The 26,876-nt window shown below is 45.5% G+C and overlaps 1 protein-coding gene across 1 annotated transcript in view; it reads left to right on the top strand.

Annotated features, from left to right (window-relative positions):
- The first annotated feature begins 12,596 nt into the window (after positions 1–12,596).
- LOC115466286 (lymphocyte antigen 6D-like) overlaps positions 12,597–26,876 on the top strand; it is a 28,279-nt gene continuing 13,999 nt past the window's right edge. The window contains exon 1 of the mRNA XM_030197448.1: positions 12,597–12,775. Coding sequence (XP_030053308.1) covers positions 12,724–12,775 — 52 coding nt within the window. The 5' untranslated portion in view covers positions 12,597–12,723. The remainder of the gene's footprint in view (positions 12,776–26,876) is intronic.

Here is a 26,876-nt window from a genome sequence, read left to right as displayed (position 1 = left end):
AATGAAACACAAAAGCATTTCAATGGCAGACTCACAGGAAGAGGGTGGGGTGGGTGGGCGAGAAACAGGGAGAGATGAATGGCTGATAAGAGAGTGACAAAGTTGTATAATTTTATGATTTATAGTGGGATAAAGGCCATATGACCCATCCAGTCTGCCCATCCTCTGTAACCCCTAATTCTTCCTGTTCCTAAGCGATCCCACATGCTTATCCCATGCCTTTTTAAATTCTGGAACAGTCCTCGACTCCACCACCTCCACCGGGAGGCCATTCCACGCCTCCACCACCCTTTCTGTGAAATAGTACTTCCTTAGGTTACTCCTAAGCCTATTCCCTCTTAACTTTATTTGGATTTACCGTTATATGCCCCCTCATTCCAGAGCTCTCCATTTGAAAAAGCCTCTCTTCCTGTACATAAATGCCCTTGAGATATTTAAACGTCTCTATCATGTCTCCTCTCTCCCTCCTCTCTGCCAGCGTATACATGTTGAGGTTCATAAGCCTGTCCCTATAATTTTTGCATTCAAGACCGCTTACTAATTTCGTAGCCGCCCTCTGGACCAACTCCATCCTGTTTATATCTTTCCATAGGTGCGGTCTCCAGAGCTGCATGCAGTACTCCAAATGAGGCCTCACCAGAGACTTATACAACGGCACTATCACCTCCTTTTTCCTGCTGATCATGTCTCTCTTTATGCACCCAAGCATCCTTCTGGCTTTGGCCGTCACTTTTTCTAACTGTTTGAAAGCTTTAAGGTCGCCAGACACAATCACCCCCAAGTCCCGCTCTTCCTTCGCACACTGAAGCACTTCACCCCCTATACTGTACCGTTTGATTCTCATCTTTCTCATCCATATAAATATCTAAATAAAAAGTTGGCATTGCCAAATTATTACACTTACCTGAAACACTTTATCAGACTTTCCGCCATCAGTGAGAAGCCACCAGAGGGCAAGAAACAGCAAAGTAACAAGTGGCTGTTGTGACACAGAGGGGAAAGGGAAATGGGACTTGATATACTGCCTTTCTGAGGTTTTTGCAACTACATTCAAAGCAGTTTACATATATGCAGGTACTTATTTTGTACCAGGGGCAATGGAGGGTTAAGTGACTTGCCCAGAGTCACAAGGAGCTGCAGTGGGAATCAAACTCAGTTCCCCAGGATCAAACCACTAGGCCACTCCTCCACTCCAAGGCATCGCTGAGTCATCAAAGTGTTTTTGTGTGAAACAGGCTTTAAAATAAATTCACACCTTCACTATTTCACTACTGTATGCCTAGTGCCCACTTGTGTTAACTCTGGACCCAGCCAAAATATCAGACCAAGCACAAGAAGTAAAGGAAATGGGAGAGGGAACAGGGCTGACTCTAACCCCTCCCCCCGACACCCCCATACACACTTCCAATTGTGGTCATTAACTTCCCCTCTCTATTACTCATAAGCTCCCATCTGTTCACACACTCTCTCCCTGAAATGTGTCTTTGTGCCATGTTTGTTGTTGTTACTCCCTGTACACACAAGTGCCCAGCTGTGAATGACTCATGGTGGCTGCCACAAGTGTAACTGTTTCCCTGCTAGGCCCTGTGTGGGACAGGTTGCCAGCACTGTCCCCAGCCAATGGAGTGTTAACTAGTAGCTTGCCCAAGACCACAAGGAGCTGCCAGGGGATTTGAAGCTGAACCTTTTGGCACCCAGCCCCCTGCTCTTACCATTAGACTACTCCTCTGTCCAGTGCCTAGAGTATGTGAGGAACTCATAAGAAAATCTCTTTGTAATTCCTTCTGGCTTCAGGTTGGGAGGGAGGGCCACTACCCGAGCCTCTATATCTAGCCCTGTCTTTGGCCGTTTTCAAGTCCAAACTTAAAGCCCACCTCTTTACCACTGCTTTTGACTCCTAACCACTACTCACTTGCCCTGTCCTTTTATCCTCACCTCTTTATTCCCTTACCCTTATTGTTCTGTCTGTTTACCTGTCTTATCTAGATTGTAAGCTCTTTGAGCAGGGACTGTCTTTTTTGTGTATGGTGTACAGTGCTGCGTATGCCTTGTAGCATAGAAATGATAAGTAGTAGTAGTAGTAATTTCAATTTGGTTAGATTTAATCTAACTGCAGCAGGACATGTTTATCCACTCCTACCCTAGCTGAGATAACATTTAACCATTTCTCTGACCTCATGTGCAACTTCTTTAAATCAATCACCTTACTCTAACTCTTCCTACTTTCTTAGCCTTCTGTATGTTACATCTTTGCTTTACCCTTCACTATCAATTATAATGTTCTATTACATATTGTGTTGACATTGTAAATAGTATACCATGCCATACTTTGTATTATTTTTGAATATTTTTACTGCTGTAATTCAGTGGCGTAGCCACAGGTGGGCCTGGGTGGGCCGGGGCCCACCACTTAGGGCTCAGGCCCATCCAACAGTAGCACATGGTAATGAAAATGCTGCTCTCCACAATAGCAGCACCTTCGCATGCTCAGTTTTCAGCACATGCCTGCTGCAGACTACCAAGGTGGAGACTGGAGAGAAGCATTTTCCCACCAGCTGAGATATTTTTTTGGTGTGGGGGTGGGAGAGAGAACATTTGGTGCCCACCCACTTCTTGCCTAGGCCCAGCCAAAATCTGCTGTCTGGCTACGCCCCTGCTGTAATTGTCTATTGCTCATGTTTGATCTATTCTTACTGTACACCGCCTTGAGTGAATTCCTTCAAAAAGGAAGTAAATAAATCCTAATAAATAAATAAATAATCTCCTTTTCAAGGTCAAATTCCAGGGCAGTTACACAAGTCAGGTAGAAACATAGAAACATGACGGCAGATAAAGGCCATATGACCCATCCAGTCTGCCCATCCTCTGTAACCCCTAATTCTTCCTGTTCCTAAGTGATGTCACATGCTTATCCCATGCCTTTTTAAATTCTGGAACAGTCCTTGACTCCACCACCTCCACTGGGAGGCCATTCCATGCCTCCACCACCCTTTCTGTGAAATAATACTTCCTTAGGTTACTCCTAAGCCTATTCCCTCTTAACTTTGTCACATGCCCCCTCATTCCAGAGCTCTCCTTCATTTGAAAAAGGCTCTCTTCCTGTACATAAATGCCCTTGAGATATTTAAACGTTTCTATCATGTCTCCTCTCTCCCTCCTCTCTTCTAGCGTATTGGTAGGTCCTTGCCCCAGAGGGCTTATAATCTAAGGGGTCCTTTTACTAAGCTGCGACAAAAAGTGGCCTTGGTGCACTTTTACGTGGAATTTTCCCCACATGCTACGGCAGTGGTGTATTAAAGTAGGTGCATCTTTTGTGTACACACCCCACATCAGACCAGCCCCCCCCCCCCCCCCCCGTTCGCTATGGCCATTTTTCCGCAGGAGTAAAATGGCTGATTTTTCTATTTTCTGTATTAATGGCCACGCGCTAACTTTCCCATTAGCACGTGGTCATTAGCACGTGGCCATTAGTGCCTATTTTGTAGGCGATAGGGACTCACGGGCTAAACCTGCGCTAATCGGTTAGTGCGCGGGAATGTGGCTGCACTAACCAATTAGCGCAGAGCACACCCACTCTCCGCCCCAGACCCGCCCCACCGCTAAAACATTGACAGTGCAGATTAGGTAGTTAACCAATTAAGTTGCACACATTGTTATAGAATACACTTCGACTTCCACGTAGAAATTAAGGCACAATTGAGTGGAGGAGTGGCCTAGTGGTTAGAGCACTGGTTTTGCAGTCCAGAGGTGGCCGCTTCAAATCCCGCTGCTGCTCCTTGTGATCTTGGGCAAGTCACTTAAGCCCCCATTGTCTCAGGTACAAAACTTAGATTGTGAGCCCTCCTGGGACAGAGAAATATCCAGAATACCTGAATGTAACTCACCTTGAGCTACTACTGAAAAAGTTGTGAGCAAAATCTAAATAAACAATAACATATAGAATTTTGGAGTAACTCATTATTTTGTTTTGTTCTGTTTATTTCTATATATTACCTTTAAAAGTGGACTAAGGACCCCTTTTAGAAAGCCGCGCTAGCGATTCTGGCGCGGCAAATGCGACGAAGCTCAATCAAAACCTCTGTGTGCGTGTGTCCAACGGGCTCCCCCACCTGGCGCGCAAGTTCTGCGTGCATAGAATTTGCATAGAGTTACCTTTCTGCATGCCACAGTATTATGCTCGCAAGAGTCGACGAATGTCCCCAAATAGCCCTTTCCTCCAATCTTTTTTTTTTTTTTTAATTGCGATGCCTCCCTCTGGATCCCCGAACCCCGGAATCCCTTTTGTAAAATTTGCAAGGTAGCTCATTGTTAGCCTGAATGAATAAAGCAGCTTGTGTTAAACTTTGTAAGCTGCATTATTCATGGGGACCCTCCATTTAAAAAAAAAAGGGCACAGAATGGGTGGATGCGGGGGGAGGGGCTATTTTCAAACGTTCACTGGCCTCTTTGAATGCATTACTAGGAGCACTGGCTCACATGCAGACAGGTCAGTGCCAGGGCGGTACCTAGGGTCTCTGGCGCCCCCCCTGCAGACTATCAGTTGGCGCACGGGCGTGCGCGCCCCCCCCCCCAGACTTTTAAATTTACCTCCCTCCGACATCTGCGCAGCGTCAGTGAAAGCGCTGCCTGTCTGACATCTCTCCACCAGCCTTCCCTTCGCTTGTTCGTTCCCTCTGTGTCCCGCCTTTTTCTGACGTCATTTCCTTGAGGGCAGGACACAGAGGGAACGAACAAGCGAAGGGAAGGCTGTTGGAGAGACGTCAGACAGGCAGCGCTTTCACTGACGTTGCGCAGTCGTCGGAGGCGGAGCGAGGTAAATTTTAATTGCTGGGGAATCGGGGATGGAGGGGAGCGGAGGAGTAAGGTTTTTTAAAAAAATACAACGCGACGGCGCGGCGCCCCCCTGCGGTGCTTACTGCGCTTACCGTGTTGGCACGGCCCTGGTCAGTGCTCCCAGAAGACAGTTAATATCTCTTGAGATGCTGTTAACGTTTCATAGCTTCCAAAGTTTCATGCGAGCTGCATTATTCATTCATAGTAACAGAGTAACATAGTAGATGACGGCAGATAAAGACCTGTATGGTCCATCCAGTCTGCCCTAGGCACTTGGCAATGAGCTACATTATTGCCAAAATGCAGCCTAGAAAGGAGAGCCCTAAGTTTGTATCTGAGGCAATGGAGCAAGGTCACAAGGAGCACCAGGGTGAGGATTTGAACTCTGATTCCTCAGTTCACTGCTCTGGCTACTCTTCCACTATTAGAGAGCCCTAAGGGGTCCTTTTACTAAGCGGTGGTAAGCCCACCGCGGGCTTACCGTACACCAAAATGGAACTACCTCTGGACCAATGTGGGCACCGGCGGTAGTTCCACCCGCAGCATGCGGCATTTCTGGGGCTAGCAGAAATAGTGAAAAGATATTTCCGCAGGGGGTTACCCGGTGGTAATCAGGCAGCACCACACGCTACCCGGTTACCGCCAGGTTAGCAAGAGAGCCCTCCCCCCCCCCCCCAGCTTGGTCATGTGGTAAGAGCAATCTTACCACGTGGCCATGTCTTTTTTCAGCCTTTTAACCCACTGCGGTAAAGCAGGCGTCCATGTGTGGCAAAAATGGCCCCCACCGCTAGATCAGAGCCCTCTGTACCGCAGCTTAGTAAAAGGGCCCCTAACTTAGCAATCTGGGGAAGTGTGCAGGAGGAAGGTGAAGGAATGATGCATGACTGCATGAGTTCTGAAACTCAACTTCACACCCTGCTTCTAACTTTTTTTTTTTCCCTTTAACCCCTAGGAAGAAAGTGTGTTACTACTCAAGATGCCTTTCCAGTTCTTGGGAATGGCCGCTGATGAACAAGAGAACTGCTAAGACCTATGTTGTATTATCATTGGGTAGAATTCAGGATCTTGGCATCACATCAGCTCCTAGAGACAGGGATATCGGCCCCAATGCTGTACCATCCTAGCCAGCTCCCAGAAGGTAGAATTCAGAAGCCTGGCATCACATCAGCTCAGGGAGACAGGGACATCGGCCCCACTGCTGTGCCACCCTAGCCAGCTTCCAGGAGGTAGAATTCAGGAGCCTGGCATCACATCAGCTCAGGGAGACAGGGACATCGGCCCCACTGCTGTGACATCCTAGCCAGCTCCCAGGAGGTAGAATTCAGGAGCCTGGCATCACATCAGCTCAGGGAGACAGGGACATCGGCCCCACTGCTGTGCCACCCTAGCCAGCTTCCAGGAGGTAGAATTCAGGAGCCTGGCTTCACATCAGCTCAGAGAGACAGGGACATCGGCCCCACTGCTGCGACATCCTAGCCAGCTCCCAGGAGGTAGAATTCAGGAGCCTGGCATCACATCAGCTCAGGGAGACAGGGACATCGGCCCCACTGCTGTGCCACCCTAGCCAGCTTCCAGGAGGTAGAATTCAGGAGCCTGGCATCACATCAGCTCAGGGAGACAGGGACATCGGCCCCACTGCTGTGTCACCCTAGCCAGCTTCCAGGAGGTAGAATTCAGGAGCCTGGCATCACATCAGCTCAGGGAGACAGGGACATCGGCCCCACTGCTGCGACATCCTAGCCAGCTCCCAGGAGGTAGAATTCAGGAGCCTGGCATCACATCAGCTCAGGGAGACAGGGACATCAGCCCCACTGCTGCGACATCCTAGCCAGCTCCCAGGAGGTAGAATTCAGGAGCCTGGCATCACATCAGCTCAGGGAGACAGGGACATCGGCCCCACTGCTGTGCCATCCTAGCCAGCTCCCTGGAACTTAGAAAACCATGGGCTAGCTTTAGCCAAAAATAAAGGCTGCTAGAACTGTATGTGTATTTTCATTTGATTGCCTGTGGATTGAATACTGTCATCCAATTTGCTCTCGGGAATAAACCAACACTGCGAAACCAATACTAAAGTGACAGTCTGACCTTTTTGCTTAAGAATCATTTCCAACACAGAGATCAAAGACTGACAGCTGTGCATTTGGGGACACCCCACCCCCACCCCGTGGAGCTCTGCCAAACCCATAAGGGGTCTCATCAGCCCTAACCAGTTAGGGCTACATGATGATTTTTAATATAATCCATGGTAAAGCCCCTCAATATGTATGTTAAACCTAATAGGTTTTTCATGATTAGCTAAATTGGAGAGATTACATAATCCTTTTTTATTACAATTTCCTGATCCAAAAGGTCTTTGTTCTAGGAAGATATTTTCTTCAGGTATGGCATATGTATTGGCCCAAATTTGGAATTCTCTATGGATTCAGATCAGAATTCATAATAATTATGCTCTGGTTTTTTTTCACAATAAGTACCTAGTATGTTAGTATTAATATGTTTGCATGCAAAAAGCTGTATTTCCCAGAGATTGTCTGGTATCTTAGATTTTGTTATCAGCGTTGAACCTCATGCTAATTGCAGAACATAAGAACATATTTTTAACTGTATCTTGAACTGGTCCACTACATTGGCAATTCGACCCAGACCAGTCTCCCAGACAAGGATTAAACAAGATTTTCCAGAGGGACACTGACAATTGTCCATGCATGTTGGCCCTGAAGGTTACAGGGCTACTGGCCAAACCTGTTGGACTTAATTCCAAGATCCCAGATTAATACAGGAGATGCAGCAGCCCCTGGGGATCTTCATGAAGGTGAGGTAGGGACAGGAGCTCAGAACAGGGAGTTAACAGCAGATCACCTCAGTTTTGGCTACTCCCATAACTGGATATTCTTGGTTTGATTTTGCTGAGTTTGGCTGCCTCTTATAGGTAATTATAAATGATAATTCACTCTACCAGTTTATCATGGAACACAGGGGGCAAAGATGACAGATCAGAAAATCTGCATCTAACGTTCTTAAAGGGCTGTGTAGCTGGGTCCCCCTTCCAGGACTGTTGCCTCACTCCACACCACCTTGGCCTGTTCTGGGACTCAGCGCCAGATCCCCTGAGAGCTCGCAGGACTTCCTCCTCCCTCTACTGTTTCCACAGAGGCTCAATCAAGGCAAAACGTTTATAAGAAAAAAAACGTTATTTTCTTGCTTCCATTCAGCATAAACACAAAGGGAAACACCTTAATCCCAGGTTGTTAAGGTTTGCTGCCAAAGTCTCATTCAGGGTTTAAACAGTCCATGTAACTTCACTCCTTTTAACCAAAATTACTTCTCTTTGGAACAGAGCATATCCAGCAAGGAAACCCAGCAGCTTTGTATTTTGTAGCCCCAGCATTTTCCAGTATCAAAACAGTTTATATAGCTTTTCCTGCTTCATCTTACAGCCCAGATAAACAGCACTTTTCCCCCCTTGGTCATGCTGGGGTTTGAATTGTACTCCGCTCCTGTCTCTTTCCTGAGGCCAGCACCTGTCCCCTCTTTAGCAGAGACCTCCCCCAGTGCCTCAGCCTCTCTCCTCCGGTCTTCCACCACTGTCTCCAAGGAGCTGCCAGCCACCCCCTCACAATACCTTTCCTCGTTTGGGCCAAAGCCCCAATCTCCATCTGCTCCTTCTCCAGTCCTTCAGCAACCTCCATTTTATCCTCATCCCCAGCTTCTAGGGTTACCATTTGGCTCCAGAAAAAGGAGGACACATTGATCCAGTCCAGGTTTTGTTTCCATTGAAAGCAATGGAATTATGGAAGTAAAACCCAGACTGGCTCAATCTGTCCTCCTTTTTCTGGAGCCATATGGTAACGTCTGCCCCCAACCTCTCCAGCTGGCCCTCATTACCTTCCTCAGAAACCATTTCCCAATCTTCTATCTCCTCCCCTAGCTCCTGCACAGCCGGGTGGGGAAGAGAGGGATTCTGGGAATGGTAGTTCCTCCCCTTCTTCCTTAACCCTGCTAGTCTTTCAGCCTCCGGTAGTCTGGCTTTCTGAATGCCGGAGTGGTGCTTATGAAATCTGCCCTGCTGGGGTTCCCCTGCTCTCTGCACCCCCTTTCCTCGTGACTTCCGTGATCCCTTTTCACCTGCCTGCTCACAGCTGGAGACATTTAACAAAGTCTAGGAAACCGATTGCTGGAATGTGTCACTGTTGTTTCACAGATAAAACAGACTATCCTTTTCTGATTCCATGCTGGATCCCAGGAAGGCTTGAATATATAACTTGGGGGGGGGGGGGCTGGGGTATGATACTAACCATCTAGTTCCATTCTGCTGGTGAGATAGATCCAGTCCTGGATTTATCTTTCTCCCAGTGCATGCTGGAATATATGGATGGAGCCCACAGCCCAAAATTCATAAAACAGGGCCATGAGAACTGCAAATCTAACATGCAATGGTAGAGGATAAACCAGGCGTGGGTTAGCCTGAGCAACAGAAATGGAGTCATCTGTCCTATTTATTTGAAAGGTATTAATCCTCAAACAAACCTTTTTCCGGAGACGGGAAGGCGGTAGAACTAGAGGACATGAATTGAGGTTGAAGGGGGGCAGACTCAGGAAAAATGTCAGGAAGTCTTTTTTCACAGAGAGGGTGGTGGATGATTGGAATGCCCTCCCGCGGGAGGTGATGGAGATGAAAACGGTAACGGAATTCAAAAATGTGTGGGATAAACACAGAAGGAATGGATCCACAGAAGCTTAGCGGAAATTGGGTGGTAACAAACACTGGTGATTGGGAAGCAAAGTTAGTGCTGGGCAGACTTCTACAGTCTGTGCTCTGAAATAGCAAGGACAAATCAAGGTCAGATATACATATAAAGTATATGTATATGTGTGGAGGAGTGGCCTAGTGGTTAGGGTGGTGGACTTTGGTCTTGAGGAACTGAGTTTGATTCCTGGCACAGGCAGCTCCTTGTGACTCTGGGCAAGTCACTTAACCCTCCATAGCCTGCCATGAGTGGGAATTGCCTGCCACATTGATCCTGCCATGAGTGGGAAAGCGTGGGGTATAAATGTAACAAAAAATATATATAAAGTAGCTCACACAATGAGTTTATCTTGTTGGGCAGACTGGATGGACTGTACTGGTCTTTATCTGCCATCATCTACTATGTTTTCTTTTCTTCTCTTGTTTTAAATTATAAACTGCTTTGATTTTAAGTTTAATTAAAATAAACATAAATATCTGGTCACTGTAGAACAGTGATTGGATCTCAGCGTGGTCCTCTGAGACCTTCCAGTTGGGTATCTGGGACATAGAAAATTAATGTCCATGAGATACCTTAGTGTTCAACATCGGTACTGGACACAGGTCTATTTCCTGTGTATTCCCTGTGGATCTCATGAAAACTCCACCAATCACATGGTTCTTCTGAAGACTTATATGAGAGCCACAGCCCTATAGCAGGGTGTTCCAAAGCTGACGCTAGGGACTCTCAATCAAACCTGATTTTCAAGATTTGGAAGGTGTGTAGATCAACGTGATTCATAGTCCAAAGCTCTGGAGACATCCTTCATGAACATTTGCATAGGTATCCTGACACACAGACCTGGTTGATGTCCCAAAGATTGATGGGACATAGAGGTCAGGGTTTTCTATCTCTATTAACTAAAACTGGTTTATCTTTCAATTGTGGACCACCAGTTTCAGGGGGATGTTATTCTTAGATGTGGCATGAAGCGGCCACCAGCCTTCTCAGTGCTTCAAAATGTAAAACATGGCCGTTCAAAGTCTGTGTACTTTTAAAGGGAAAAGGAATGGGACATGATATACTGCCTTTCTGTGTTTTTTTTTTTTTTGCAACTACATTCAAAGCAGTATACATATTATATACAGGTACTTATTTTGTACCTGAGGCAATGGAGGGTTAAGTGACTTGCCCAGAGTCACAAGGAGCTGCAGTGGGAACTGAACCCAGCTCCCAGGATCAAAGTCTGCTGCACTAACCACTAAGCTACTCCATATTTCTGTAACCTAAAGACGCTACATTTTTATTGTAACATTCAAAAAATAAGACTAGCCATACTGGGTCAGACCAAAGAACCATCAAGCCCGGTATCCTGTTTCCAACAGTGGCCAATCCAGCTCACAAGTGCCTGTTAGACTTTTATCCTATCTCCCCTCAGCTGTCTCTTCTCCAAGCTGAAGAGCCTTAACCTCTTTAGCTGTTCCATGAGAGTCCTTCCATCTTTTTTTTATCATTTTGGTTGCCTTTCTTTGTATCTTTTCTAATTCCACTATATCCTTTTTTAGATAGAGATGAATTCTATAAATTGCACCTATAAAATCAGCACAGAACCCCCCCCCCCCCCTCCCCCCCCCCCGCTTAAGCACTATTCTATAAGCCAGGCCTAAAGTTAGGCATGGTTTAAAGAACAGTGTTTAAACAAAGGGGTCACATGCAAATTTAGGCACTCCATTTGCACCAGTGAAAACATAGTGCAAATACCCTGCCTAAATATATGTGTGGAACTCCCTTTTTCTATAATTGTGTATGCAACTAAATCCATGCCTATGCTCCACCCCAAAATGCCCATGGCCCTCACACTTCTGTGCTCCTTTTTCCATGTTAGTTGATTTCAAAAGTCAATTATTGGCACTCATTGACTCATTATTCAAATTAATTTGCGCGCAAATTGTGGCAACTTTTATAGAATTATGAGGGATAGTGATCAGAACTGCATACAATACTCAAGGTGCAGGTGCACCATGGAGTGATACAGAGGCACGATGTGATACCCGCCAGCGAGTCTTCTCAAGAGTAGCCCCCACACTCTGGAATTTATTCCCAGAGGGGCTACGTATAACTCCAGACGACCTCTACTTCAGGAAGCAGGTGAAAGCCTGGCTCTTCTCCCAAGCCTTTAATACATAAGGTGAGTGACTATACACTCATTCTGCACCTGGACTAGCTTGCTACACACACTGTAACTTAGACCAATTCATTATATCTTGTTTAATTGTACAAAGAACTTGCCTTCAGTTTACCACCACCCCCCCACCCCCCCCCCCACCCCCGTCAGTTTATCCCAATTGCCTGCATACAGCTCCGGTGAAGATCTGTTCTTCAGCTGTCCATGCTGTATTCATGCTTTACATGTATCAGTCAGAGGGGTCTTTACTCATTAACCCTTCAGGCCTCTCTTCTGATTACCATCCAATCCTGCCCCTCCTCGCAATCATTTTTGAAAGGCAAACCCCAGGGCAGAAAAGCGTGCTGTCACTCCTAAATAGAGGATTGGAAACAGGTGCGTTATACAAGTTTAATCTTTTGATAGGAGGTCAGAGAAGAGGTGGGTCAATGCAACAGTTCTTCCCAATATTTAGTATTTTTGGACAATGAAGTTATTTGGGGGGGGGGGGGTCTTTTACTAAAACGCGCTCACATTTCTTGCACGCACTGAAATTGGGCGCTCGCTAAACGTTAGACGCCCATAGGAATGCATTGGCGTCTCTAACATTTAGCGCGCTCCTATTTTTAGCACGCACTAAAAACATGAGTGCACCTTAGTAAAAGACCCCCCCCCCCTATTGGTCAGATTTTCTTATTATAAACACTTAGGGTTTGCTGTCCTGTCTCTCCCCATCACCCTCCCTCATGATTATCCCAAAAAATGAGGTGGAGTAGTTTTGGGGAGGCTCTTTAGAAATCCAGACAAGCTTCCCAGGATCCGAGGTAATGGCTGGGTGTATATATAATTACCTGGAAAGGAGAGAAGAAGTTTCTTTGCAGAAGACCTCACAGCATCCCTCGGACGGACGAAGAGGCAGTGTGGAAGCAGAGCTTGAAAGTACCAGACTGACCATCTAGGGGATTTTTTCTGGGAAGAGATCAGCTTGAAATAAAAAGCATGAACAAGCTTATCCTGTGGGGTTTGGTCGCTCTCCTGTGCATTCATTTTGGTAAGAAAAACCAACAAACCTGTTTCCAAAATTTATACCACTTTTAGGTTAAAAGGAAAAACATATTTTGTTTTCTTATGAGATTGGTAAAGAAAAAAAAATGCCATCTCCCCAAACAACAAAAAAACTTCTGAATCTCGTTTAAAGGAAGGTTATGGAAGGTTTTTTTGGGGGTTATTTTAATGGGAGATAGATTCGTCCATTTTTGAGGACTGAAAGTCTTCTGTTTCTCTCTGGGAAGGTAGATTATTTTCTTGAAAGCTTGTCAATTTATTTAAACTATAAACTATTTATATTGTGTCACCTTGTGGCTGAAGCTGGTGGCTCCCTGAAGGAATGAGTGACAAATACAGACATTTCAGTGTTCCTCATGCATCAAAAGGTGTGGCCTGGATTTAAATATTATGAAAAGCAGTTTGGGGATTTCCGTATTGTTCCAGAATTTCATGTATTGATTTCCTTACACAGCTAGAAAGGGAACTTAGGGTCGATTTATAAACATAAAGGATGGGCCATAAGCATTGAAGGATACTGGATCTAGTCTTGGAGATAAATATGTTTTTAAAAAGTAGGAAAACCATATAGGGGAAGATTCTATATATGGTTCTTTATACTCCCTCCCAAATCTTTGTGTACCACCAACCCACAATTTGGAGGGACAAAAGACACCAAGGCTGTGTCTTGTGAAAGCAATCAGTTACTTTATTTCCCCTACATACCAAATGCAAATACAATCAGTAAATGCTTTTGGGAGAGAGAGACACTGCTGCATAGAAATGCTGTCTGCGTCCAACATCTCCAGGAAATACAATCACTTATATATTCTCATTAAGGTAACAAGTTATGCACGCGTAATATGACAATAATTGAACTTACTGGATATGGTAATTCTGTGGTTAATACTTATTGGATATCTCTATATATAAAAGGCACCACCAACGTTCTAAATGAAGCCTCCAGCCGGAAGTGTGAAGGGGGAGAGATATCCGGTTTCCCCATGAGTGTCTGTTCCGCCCTCGCTCTCTCTGTAACACAAACAGTGAAGGAAAACACAGCAAAGCACGGAATCAAATCGCTCTCTCTGTAACAGTGAAGGACTCAGAGGGGGGAGGGGAGAGAGGGCAGAAGCCCTCACTATCTCTGTAACACAAACACAGCACAGCAGGAAACTTAACACTGAAGGACTCGACTCCGAGGGGGGAGGGGACAGAGAGCAGAGGGGACACACAGCACAGGGGAAGGGAGAGAGGGCAGAGAGCAGGGACACACACACTCCCACATGCACACAGAAGAAAACCTTGCTAGCCCCCTTTTCATTTGCATCAGAAACGGGGCTTTTTTACTAGTAGGGTAATAATGTGGTTAGTGCTCACTGAAAATGCTGATAGTGAGATTATTTATTTATTTATTTATCTATTTATTTATTTATTTGTTACATTTGTGTCCCACATTTTCCCACCTATTTGCAGGCTCAATGTGGCTTACATAGTACCGCAGAGGCATTCGCCAGTCCGGTAAAGAAACAAATACAGGTGGTATTATGGTTGAGTAAGGAACATGTGTTTCAATTACAATGGGAATCAAGGAGAGGAAAGATTATTTAGTGTCCAGTACAAGCTTTGGTTATGTTGTGTTGCAGAGTGCAGGCATTTATGTTGGGTCGGCGGGGTATGCCTTTTTGAACAGGTAGGACTTTAATAATTTCCTGAAGTTTAGATGGTTGAAGGTTGTCTTCACAACATTTGGCAGTGCGTTCCATAATTGTGTGCTTGTATAGGAGAAGCTTGACGCATAGGTTGTTTTGTATTTAATTTTTTTGCAGTTTGGATAGTGGAGGTTTAGGTATGTTCGCGATGATCTGGTTATGTTTCTGAGTGGTAGGTCTATTAGTTCTGTCATATATCCTGGTACTTGGCCATAGATAATTTTGTGAACCAGGGTGCAGATTTTGAAAGTAATACGTTCTTTGATTGGCAGCCAATGCAGTTTTTCACGGAGGGGCTTGGCACTGTCGAATCGTGATTTGCCAAATATTAGTCTGGCTGCTGTATTCTGAGCGGTCTAGAGTTTCTTTGTAAGTTGTTCTTTGCATCCAGTGTAACTTCCGTTGCAATAGTCTACGTGACTTAGCACCATTGATTGTATTAAGCTACGAAATATTTCCCTCAGGAAGAAAGGTTTTAAGCGTTTAAGTTTCCACATCGAGTGGAACATTTTCTTTGTTGTAGGGTTCACTTGGCTTTCAAGAGCGAGGTGCGGTCGATTGTCACGCCGAGTATTTTCAAGCTGTTTGAAATAGGGAGGGTGTGTTCTGGGGTGATTAAGGTTGTTGGTTTGTAGGCATTGTGTTCAGATGAGAGGATGAGACAATGTGTTTTTTTCAGTACTCAGTTTCAATTGAAAGTAGTTTGCCCATGAATCCATAGTATTCAAGCCGAGTTTAATTTCGTTGTTGATTTCTGTTAGATCATGTCTGAAGGGAATGTAAATTGTGACATCATCTGCGTAGATGAACGGGTTGAGGCCTTGCTTTGATAATGCCCTGGCTAGTGGGATCATCATTATGTTGAAGAGTATTGGTGATAGTGGTGATCCTTGAGGTACTCAGCAGTCTGCTTTCAAAGGTGGTGATATGTTTGATTTTGATTTTACTTGGTATGTTCTGGTGGTTAGGAAACCTTTGATCCAGTTGAGTATGTTTCCTCCAATTCCGAAATAGTCTAGGAGTCTCAGTAGTGTTTTGTGGTACCATGTAGAATGCGCTCGACATGTCAAATTGTAGGTGAAATATACTTTTACCTATGGCTATTTCCTGCTTGAATTTGGCCAGGAGAGTGACTAGCACAGCTTCGGTGCTATGAAGGGGGCGGAAACCCAATTGTGATTCGTGGAGTATTGAGAACTTGTCCAAGTAGTCGGTAATCTGTTTGGTCACCATGCTCTTCATCAATTTAATTGCTAGTGGTATAGATGCAACTGGGTGGTAGTTGGTAATTTCGGTTGCTGTTTTCTTGGTATCTTTTGGGATTGGGGTGAGTAGGATGTTGCTGTGTTCCTCAGGGAAAAGACCTTGTTGGAGCATATAGTTAAGGTGGGATGTGAGCTCTGTTGTGAAGCGGTCAGGGGCGGATTTTAGTAGGTAGCTGGGGCAGGTATCCAGTTTGCAATGGGTGCTGGAGAACCTTTTGATTGCCTGGGTTACTGTTTCGACGGTGAGCGTGAAGTTTGACCAGGTTCGGTTGGCTGGGTATTCTCCAGGATTTGGGTCCAGATTACTGATGAAGTTTTTGGTGTTAGCATTGTTCTGAGGTAGCGTTTTACGTAGGTTGTTAATTTTTTCATTGAAGTAATTAGCGAGTTTAGCTATTCTCAGAAGGCCTTATCCTGCACAGTTGTTTTCCAAAGGAACTACTTCGTTCTCCATATTGAACATCTGTTTCCTTTATCTTGCAAAACTTGTCTGCAAAGCTTATTAGCACCCTCGCCCCTTCCTCATTTCTTGTCTGCATAAGGGGTGTCTGCTTAGATCAGCAACAGATCATGAGGCTTTGAATCACACAGAAGTCAAACAAGAGTCCCAGCAGACTTTTAATCTGTCAGCTTTTCTATTGTCTCTGGTTCTGTGCTCTTTCAGTTCTTAGGCCTCTCAGGCCTAAACCATGGTTCATGGCAGTGCCCATAATATACAGGTGCCTATAAAATCAGTGCCAAAATTGTTGCCGACTAAGCGTATTCTCTAAGCGGTGCCTAGATTTAGGCGCCAATTATAGAAAGCACTTAGTTGGTATTTCAGCGCCTAAATCTATGCACCATTTACACCAATGAAAATGTGGCATAAATCCCAGTGTGTAGATTTAGGCGCACTGGGCCATATTGTATAACTAGGCACATACATTTCAGAACGCCCATAAAACACCCATTTCCTCGCCCATAACCATGTTACTTTTTACCTACGCACATTAGAAGTTCGGTGCACATCGTTACAGAATATGCTTAGCGAGTTGTGCGCCTAAATTCTAATCAGTGCTAATTAGAGCTTATTATTGCTTGTTAAGTACTGTTATCAGTGTTCATTTGCTTGTTAACAGGAGTGGCCTAGTGGTTAGAGCACAGGTCTTGCAGTCCACAGGTTGCCGGTTCAAATCCCACTGCTGCTCCTTGTGATCTTGGGCAAGTCACTTAACCCTCCATTGCCTTAGGTACAAACTTAGATTGTGAGTCCTCCTTGGACTCACCTTGAGCTACTAGTGAAAAAGGTGTGAGCAAAATATAAATACATTGTTGTAGAATCCAATTTCATCACATATCTCTAGTGCACTATATAGAATCCAGGGTGGGATAGTACCTAGATTAGAATCAGCTAATTTTAATACAAGCAGCTAAGTGATGCATTAAAAAGATGGGATATATTGGTGTGATACCTGCAGAGGGCAGGGCATCACTACTGAGAATCTGATAATCAGTGATCTGTGTTGTATTCATTCTTTACATGTTGATACCTGCATGGGGCTTTGGTAGAGTTCTGCTCTTCAGCGGTCCATGCTGTATTCATGCTTTATATGTATCAGTGTGATGCCTGCATGGGGCTTTGGTGGGGATTTACTCTTCAGCTGTCCATGCTGTATTCATGCTTTATATGTATCAGTGTGATGCCTGCATGGGGCTTTGGTAGGGATCTGCTCTTCAGCTGTCCATGCTGTATTCATGCTTTATATGTATCAGTGTGATGCCTGCATGGGGCTTTGGTGGGATCTGCTTTTCAGCTGTCCATGCTGTATTCATACTTTATGTGTATCAGTGTGATGCCCACATACAGCTCTGGTGAAGAACTGTTCTTCAGCCATCCTTGCTGTACTCATGCTTTACATGAATGGATGCAATGCCTTGATGGGGATCTGATGAAGATCTTCCCATCCTGTTAACTCCGTTTCATAAGGACAAGAACAGCTAAACAGAAAGAGCTCCCCAAACACTACAACACCTCCTTAGAGGAAGATGTAGAAATCAGAAGAGATGGAATATGGGATTTCGGATTTAGTAACATTTTTAGTAACAGCTCAAGGGCAGTTACATTCAAGTACAGTACAGATTTCCCTCTTCCCAGAGGACTTATAGTCCACAGGCGTAATATTCAACCAGTGACAATCAGCATTTTTTGATACACTGGCTGGATTGTGGCTGAATTTTGAGTGCCGAACTCCTATCCGGGTAATGACATTGAATATTCAGGCAGTTGGTGGCCTTCTGGGAGTCACCCGGGTGCTATCAATATTCAACAGTTCCTAAGGAGTGGAGGAGTAGCCTGGTGGTTAGGTGCAGTGGTTGGGGGACTGGGTTTGATTCCTGCTGCTGCCTAACAATTGGGGCAGTGGGTTGAAATCTTTGGGAAACTGGGGTCTGATTCCCACCACAGCTCCTTGTGACCCTGGGCAAGTCACTTAACCCTCCATTGCCCAGGGAGTAGCCATTGGCTAGTGCTTGGGGTTGGGGAACTGCTTAGGTATAGGTGGTCTATAAGTTGTGAAAATAACTATCTGAATATCAGCAGTGCAAGGGTAACTCCTGACTCGGACTGCATGCAAATCTCTCTCATGAATATTCATTGTGGATATCCTGAAAACCTGACTGGCTGGGGTGCCACCAGGTTTGGGATCCACTAATTTATAGGGAGACAGAGAACTGGAAGGTGTCTTTAAGTAGAAATCAGAGTATGACGGCTCCCTATGGTAAAAGATTCTTATGTGGGGAGCCGGGTGGCAGGTAATGGGTTCCATAGGGATTATTCTTCTTTTCTGTGTGGATGTTAGCTTTCCTGTGGCGATTGTAATTCTTTCTTCTTTGCTTTAATGTTATTTTTACTGTGAAACGCTTTGATCTGTTTGCCAGCAAAAGCGTTATGTCAGGTACAAATAAATAAAATAAAAATAAAGAACATTAAAAGAATAGAAAATGTAGAATAAAAACGCAAATAGATTCTAAATTATAAAAATACAAAATTAAATTTAAAAAATACAAAATAAATTAAAACAAGAATGTCTATATTCAGATCTTTCTATGAAAATTCAGGTGTAAATGCTATCAGTACTAATCTATTCTCGAAAAGCTTTGCTAAACAATCAAGACTTTTAAGCATTTTTAATATTGTAACATACAAGGTACAACCCGGGTGACCTTGGAGCAAGTCCAAACACCCTTGGATGGAGGAAACTGAGGAACCTCCCTAAGAAACTGAATTAAATGTGGGAGGACAGGGTTCCCTCCCAAAATTCAGAGAGTGCTCAGAAGGGTGTGGGGTTATTTCTAGCATGGCAGAAACTCTCATGAAACAAGCCCAGCTCAGGCATGTGTGTAAATCTAGTAATCCTGGGTGAGTCCCTTGATATGCCTCAACTCTAATCTCTGGCTGGGTCGCTGACGTCTATTTTCTACAAATGTGTCCCGCATATGACAAGATAGATTAGGATGGTCTGGAGGGGACTTCGACAGCAACTCCAGTAGTCAGAACATAAGCCAGGCAGACTTCTGTGGTCTTTGTCCCAAAAAGGGCACAGAAAGACCAGGATCAAGTATTTTATACTACATTCATTGTCAGTTTAATCATGAATTGATAATGAGCTTGGCTGTTGGGCAGACTGGATGGCCCGTTCAGGTCTTTACCTGCCATCATCTACTATGTTACTATGTTTAAATGTAGGCTATTGCATTTCCAACCACCCACTGCCACTTCCATCTCTCTGGCCCTCAGAGGCCAATGAGTTTGATTCCTTCCTGCCCATGGGCTAACGATGCCTCCTGCCTCCCTCTAGGCTGATAAATTAGCCCAGTACCCAGAAACATCCTGTACTTCTCTGGAAACTCAGTAATTGATACAAATTTGGCCTTTTTTTAAAGTAGTCATCCCTTACAAAGCCGACCAAGGAATCAGGCAAGATGGCCACAGCCGCTGTCATTACAATGGCAGTGAAAGTATGAGAGTCCAGCGCTTAGCTGGACATTTGTAGTGGACTCAGGGCAAAACCAAATGCCTCATGGTTCCCATCACCCTCCTTGGAGGTAGAGCTCTGTGCCAGTGGTGTGCTGGAGCCGGCTCTCACCAGCCGTTGTTATCTTTTCCAAAATTTTGCGACCCAGTTGTTAAAACGGGGACCCAGCTCTGCCTGCAGTGATTGCAGCAGACTCTCTCCAGCCAGCCCCAGGTCCTTCCCTCTGCTGCAACTTCTGTTGCAGGTCGGAAAGACCCAGTAGAAGGAAAGAGTTAGAGCAGATGGAGGGAGCCGGATGTGTTGTACCTCCATCTGCAGCTTTACTCTGGGAGAAACCACAGGAGGGAAGGAAGGGAGGAAACAGAAAGTGAGAGGTAAGAAGAGAGAGAGAATCAGACAAGGATAGAGAAGAAGTCAGCATGAGTTCCCTGATTCGTTTCCCCCCCCCCCCCCCCATGATGGGTTTTGTGTGTGCAGCGGTTCCTCTTAAGTGCATGGGAGTGTCTCCCCTTTGCTTGTCTGGTTTTACAGCTCTGAATGGAGCCCAGGATGGGAGGGCAAGCAGCTGATGCAAAAGGAGGCAGCCTGTGGGAGTGGAGCAGCAGGGAGTCCTACCAGACTGCAGAAAGGGCAAAGGTGTTTACTGTTTACAGATCCAGCTGGGCTGCTGGTTAAGCAAGGCATAGTGCCCCCCATGGGTGCACGGAGCCGCCTATAATATGGCGCCGTGCACCGATGGGCATGCCAACCGAGCCAGCGGGGTGCACGCGAGGCGTGACGGGCATGTTCCCGCCGCCCAATGGGCACCCCGCTGAAAAAGGGGGAAGAGCGACAGGGGCTTAAAAGCCCCTGGGAGGAGCCCGGATGGCCTCTTCAGGCGCCCGGGCACCAGCATATTAGGGAACATTTCTAATGGCTATCCTGGGGGGGGGGGGGGGGGGGAAGGGTTGGTCAGTGGCACTCTGATGATGCAAGCCCATCTCCAGAAATTATGGCCCTAGAAATCTGTCTGGCTCCCTCCAATATAGGAAAATAGCAAGACAGGTGGGGCTCCCTCTTTCTTGGTGCAAGAGAGATGTGCAGGGAAAGTTTGTCCCAAATAGGATTGGGGCTCTGTGGAAAATTTCCCTTCCGATTTGCTTCCCACAAGTGCCTGTTGTTTCCTGCTCTCACTGTCTTCTATTTCTTTTGATGTCTATTTTACATATTAGGATCTGTGAGGCCAGGATTGAACTGCTGTAGAAAGAAAATGCCTATGTTGAAGTTTTAGGTGTTTGAAGGGCTAGTGGTTAAAGATAGCTGGCAAATGTTTTATTGATCACATGTAATATATGCATATTTAGCAGTCTTTAAAAGAAGAGGTGCCCGTGTTCATGAAGTGTGCCAAGGTTTGTGCATTTATGTTGAAGTGTCAGATTTTGGTCAGATTCTGTGAGGAAAAGATGATGGAGATTAATGTGTACCTGTGTAGGCGTGTTATGGTTTCTCTCACCCCAAAAAGGAACATCTCAGTTGGTGTATCAGGAGCTGTTCCATTTTGGGGTGACAGAATTGGGGTGTCTGTATTGGACAAGGATGCAAGGGGTTGAGTGGTTGAGGATGGAGCATGGTATCAGGATTTGTGTGGCTGAATCTGTATATCAAGATTTTTGTTGTGTTGGGGTGTAAACCAGTGGTGTGCTGGAGCCGGTTGTTAAATTTTTTAAGATCTTGCGAGACGGTTGTTCTGCACAGTGAGCTGGCTCCAGTAAACGAGGTAAGCATGGCAGGAGGGCGCCACAAGCCATGCTTACCCCGCTTACCTCACCTCCCACAGCCCTCGTTTGCCTGCGCCCGGCCTGCGCCACCCCGGGGGTTTTAAATTTTTTTATTACATCCGTCGAAGCGGCTGCGTCATTGAAAGCCCTGCCCATCTCTAGACTTCCCTTCGTGAGTTCGATTGGAACCTGGGATCATTTAATTTTTTTTCCTGGAGAGAGTAATGCATTGCCCCCCCCCCCCCCCAGGCTCTCTCCCCAGCTATAGCCAGCTCTGCAATTTGGGGGGGGGGGGCGCAGAGGTAGATGAGGGGCGCATAGGTGGACAGGGGTGTGCAGAGGTGGACCGGGAGAGAGCCTGTTGTTAAACATTTACCAGCACACCACTGTCTGTAACCCTTTGTTGCCTGGTGAGTATCAGGCAAGTTTTGTAAGTATAGGATGGACTGGTTTTCTGAGGTCAGGACTGGGAGTAGCAAAAGCCGGGAGGCTGGTTAGTACTTCAGTCCACCTACTCAGCATACTTCTCTTAGCCAATAAAACAGTCCAGGCCAAAATGTATGTTCTGAACCAAAAAAGGTTTACTTAATTTGGGTATCAGGCAAAATGGGATATATACTTCAGAGCAAATATTTATACGAAATGTATCTCAATAAGCCAGTCAACTTAAAGGCTGTTGTTCTAAACCAACTGTTTACTCTTATCAAGTCTCTTTCAGAAAATCAATAACAGTGTGCGATTTCCCATAGATACTCGCACTCCTAACTTTCACCCTTAAGTAGTGAGAAAACGTGATGACCTGTAGAAGTTGGATTCAAGGGTGGTGGCTTGGCAGGAGAGCATCTCTTTCCTTTTCCATCCCCCGGTCACATGGCCCAGCATCTCCTCTTCCCCTCCCTATTTCCCCCCCCCCCCCCTCCACGGGGTCCAGCGCCTCATCTCCATTTTGCTTCTCTGGTCCTGCGGCTATCATCATAGAGGGACATTTTCGATATGACGTCTAAGTCCGACTTTGGACGTTTTGCAAAAAAACATCCAAAATCTGAATAGGAAAGATGTCATTTTCAAAAAAGAAAAACGTGTATTTTTTGTTTTCGAAAAAACAATGTTTTCTCATTTGGACATTTTGTTTTTCTTGGTCCATTTTTGAGAAAAAAAACATCCAAGTGCAAAACGCACAAAATCAAGCCATTGGGATGTAGAAGGAGCCAGAATTTTTAGTAGACTGGTCCCCCTGACATCCCAGGAAAGCAATAGGTCACCCTAGGGGGTGCTGCAGTGGACTTCATAAAATACTCCCAGGTACACATCTCACTGTTGCTCCCTTATCTTATCTGCTGAGCCCCCAAAATCCACTACTGAACATGTCCAAGACCGAGCTTATTGTTTTCCACCAAAACCCACTTCTCCTCTTCCTCCACTCTCTATTTCAGTTGATGGCACCCTCATCCTCCCCGTTTCATCTGCCCGCAACCTCGGAGTCATCTTCGACTCCTCCCTCTCCTTCTCTGCACATATCCAGCAGAATAGCCAAGACCTGTCGCTTCTTTCTCTTGTAACATCAGCAAATTCGCCCTTTCCTCTATGAGCACACCACCCGAACTCTCGTCCACTCTCTCATTACCTCTCACCTTGACTACTGCAACCTACTCCTTACTGGCCTCCCATTTAGCCATCTATCCCCCCCTTCAATCTGTTCAGAACTCTGCTGCACGTCTTATATTCCGCCTGAACCAATATACTCATATCACCCCTCTTCTCAGGTCACTTCACTGGCTTCCAATCAGATACCGCATACAGTTCAAGCTTCTCCTTTTTACCTATAAATGCACTCAGTCTGCAGCCCCTCATTACCTCTCTACCCTCATTCCCCTTACGTTCCCGCTCGTAACCTCCGCTCACAGGACAAATCCCTCCTTTCAGTACCCTTCTCCACCACGGCCAACTCCAGGCTCCGCTCATTCTGCCTCGCCTCAACCTATGCTTGGAATAAACTTCCTGAAGCCCTTAGGCCAAGCCCCCTCCCTACCCATCTTCAAATCCTTGCTCAAAGCCCACCTCTTCAATGTTGCTTTCGGCACCAACCTTTATACATTTCAGGAAATCTAGACAGCCCCCTATTTGACTGACTGTACATTTGTCCTTTAGATTGTAAGCTCCTTTGAGCAGGGACTGTCCTTCTATGTTAAATTGTACAGCGCTGCGTAACCCTAGTAGCGCTTAGAAATGTCAAGTAGTAGTAGTAGTAGTAGTACCCCAACTGTACACCACTATCATAGCCCTTACAGGTGAAGGGGGCACCTAAATGTGGGTACAATGGGTTTCTGGTGAGTGTTGGAGGGCTCACAGTTTTGTCTACAAGTAGGGGGAGGTGGGAGCCTGGGTCCACCTGTCTGCAGTGCACTGCACCCACCACTAGACTACTCCAGGGACCTGCATGCTGTTCCAATGGACCTGAGTATAACATCTAAGGCTGGCAAGTAATGTTTTTCATCACATTTTTGGGTGGTGGAAGTGGGTTAGTGACCACTGTGGGAATAAGGGGAGGTCATCCAGTGGTCATCTGGGTATTCAGGGTACCTTTTGTGCCTTATTCGTTATAAAAACAGGTCTAGCTCAAAACGTCTAAGTTTTAGTCCTGGGCGTTTTTTGTTTTGTTCCATTATGGCTGAAAAACATCTAAGTCTTAGGAACGCCCAAGTCCCGGTCTGAACACGCCCGTGACACACCCCCTTGAGATTTAGACACACTTCTGACGGACTTCATAGAAAAACGTCTAAAAATAGGTTTTGAAAATACGGATTTGGATGTTTTTGTGTGAAAATTAAACCTGAAATTAAACATGACCAAACCGAGCTTCTCATTTTTCACCCCAAACCCACCTCCTGCTCCCCCCGTTTTCTATTTCTGTTGATGGCTCTCTCATTCTCCCTGTCTCTTCAGCTCATAAACTTGGGGTCATCTTTGACTCCTCTCTCTCTTTCTCTACTCATATCCAGCAGATCGCCAAGACCTGTCGTTTCTTTCTTTACAACATCCGTAAATCCGCCCTTTTCTTTCCGAGCACTCTACCAGAACCCTCATCCACACCCTTGTCACCTCTCGTTTAGACTACTGCAATCTGCTTCTTGCTGGCCTCCCACTTAGTCACCTCTCCCTTCTCCAGTCGGTTCAAAACTCTGCTGCCCGTCTCGTCTTCCGCCAGAGTCGCTTTACTCATACTACCCCTCTCAGGTCGCTTCACTGGCTCCCTATCCGTTTTCGCATCCTGTTCAAACTTCTTCTACTAACCTATAAATGTACTCACTCTGCTGCTCCCCAGTATCTCTCCACACTCGTCCTTCCCTACACCCCTTCCCGTGCACTCCGCTCCATGGATAAATCCTTCTTATCTGTTCCCTTCTCCACTACTGCCAACTCCAGACTTTGCGCCTTCTGTCTCGCTGCACCCTACACCTGGAAAAGACTTTCTGAGCCCCTACGTCTTGCCCCATCCTTGACCATCTTTAATCTAGATTGAAAGCCCACCTCTTTAACATTGCTTTTGACTTGTAACCTCTTGTAACCACTCGCTTCCACCTACCCTCCTCGCCTCTTTCCTCTACACATTAATTGATTTGCTTGTTTTATTTTTGTCTATTAGATTGTAAGCTCTTTGAGCAGGGATTGTCTTTCTTCTATGTTTGTGCAGCGCTGCGTAAGCTTTGTATCGCTATAAAAATGCTAATAGTAGTAGTAGTAGTAGTAGTAAAAACGTCCACATGCTGCTTTATGCCACTGCACCAGGATGGATGGAGGGGGCAGGGGAGAGATGCAGCACAGAGGACCTTTGCTGCATATGAATGAATGCAGGGGAGGGAGCATAATTGGTGCACACGGGGACACACACTACATTCCTCTCACTCACACAGACACACATTCTGTCTCTCAATCACACACACTCTCTCTCTCTCTCTCTCTCACTCTCTCACACATACTCTCTCCCAAGAGTTCCCTTAAAAACATAATTACCATTAGAGGACAACCTTGCTAGCGCCCGTTTCATTGCTTTCAGAAACGGGCCTTTTTTACTAGTTAACAAATAAAATGGAAAATAAGGTGATGCCTTTTAATTGGACTTACTTGCTACATTTTTAACTAGTTTTCAGAGGCCACTTCAGGCACAGGCAGCTCCTTGTGACTCTGGGCAAGTCACTTAACCCTCCATTGCCCCATGTAAGCCTCATTGAGCCTGCCATGAGTGGGAAAGCGCGAGGTACAAATGTAACAAAACAAAAAAAAAACCTCCTTCCTTAAGTCAGGTCAAGCATACGATAACAACACTATACTGTCCAGACCTGAAGGAGGTGGTTTTGGCCTCCGACAGCTCATCAAAAACTGTATTGTGCAAAAAAAGTTGTCACCTATTTTCCATTTTATCTTTTATTCATGGATAACATAGCTTTCTACATTACTTTATTCTAAATTAAAAATAAAATTATTTTTTCTACATTTGGCCAATTAATTTTTCCTAATTGTGGTTAGCCCTGTCTCTCTCTCTCTCTCTCTCTCTCTTTTCCCCCCCTCCCGCACCGTTTGCCATGACCATGTTTTTTTTCTCTTCCCCCCCCCCCCCCTCCCATGCAGCATTGCCCCCATTTCTCTCTTTCTCTCCCTCCTCCTATGTAGTATTTCCACTCCCTGCTGTCTCTCCAGCCCATTCATCATTGCCTGTCTCTCTCCCCCATCTCCTATTCACTATTAGCCTGTCCCTCGCTCTCTCTCTCTCTTTCTTCCCCCCCCCCCATCCAGTCTTTCTTTCTTTATCTCTCTTTTTATCTTTCTTTCTTTCTTTCTTTCTTTCTTTCTTTCTTTCTTTCTTTCTTTCTTTCTTTCTTTCTTTTTTCCCCCCATCCTTCACCTGTTCTCCCTCTCTTATATGCACCCCCCACCTCACACACACTAGCTGGAGCAGAAAACTGATCCAGTGTTTTCAGAAGACAAAACCCCTTTACAAAAACCTGTTTTTTGTGCACCCTGGGCTCCTCTCTGCCTTTTATTGCAGAGCAAAAAGAGACCAATTGATATCTTAAGCTTGCTTTAATTTTCTTCTAGTGTTTGCATCAGAGAAATGAATAGAAGTGAGGGGCTTATTCTCTGGTTCATAGTAACATAGTAAATGACAGCAGATAAAGACCTGTACGGTCCATCCAGTCTGCCCAGCAAGATAAACCCATTTACATGGGATGTGATACTTTATACCCGAGTTTAATTTGTCCTTGCCATTCTCAAGGCACAGACCGTAGAAGTCTGCCCAGCACTCTTCTTGTACTAAACGTTCTAACATCGAAGCCCCTTAAATTTACACTCCAGCCCATCCAT

The sequence above is a fragment of the Microcaecilia unicolor genome, chromosome 3 (genome assembly GCF_901765095.1).
Source record: "Microcaecilia unicolor chromosome 3, aMicUni1.1, whole genome shotgun sequence".
In the NCBI taxonomy this organism is placed as follows: domain Eukaryota; kingdom Metazoa; phylum Chordata; class Amphibia; order Gymnophiona; family Siphonopidae; genus Microcaecilia; species Microcaecilia unicolor.
This window is presented reverse-complemented; position numbering and strand designations above follow the sequence as displayed.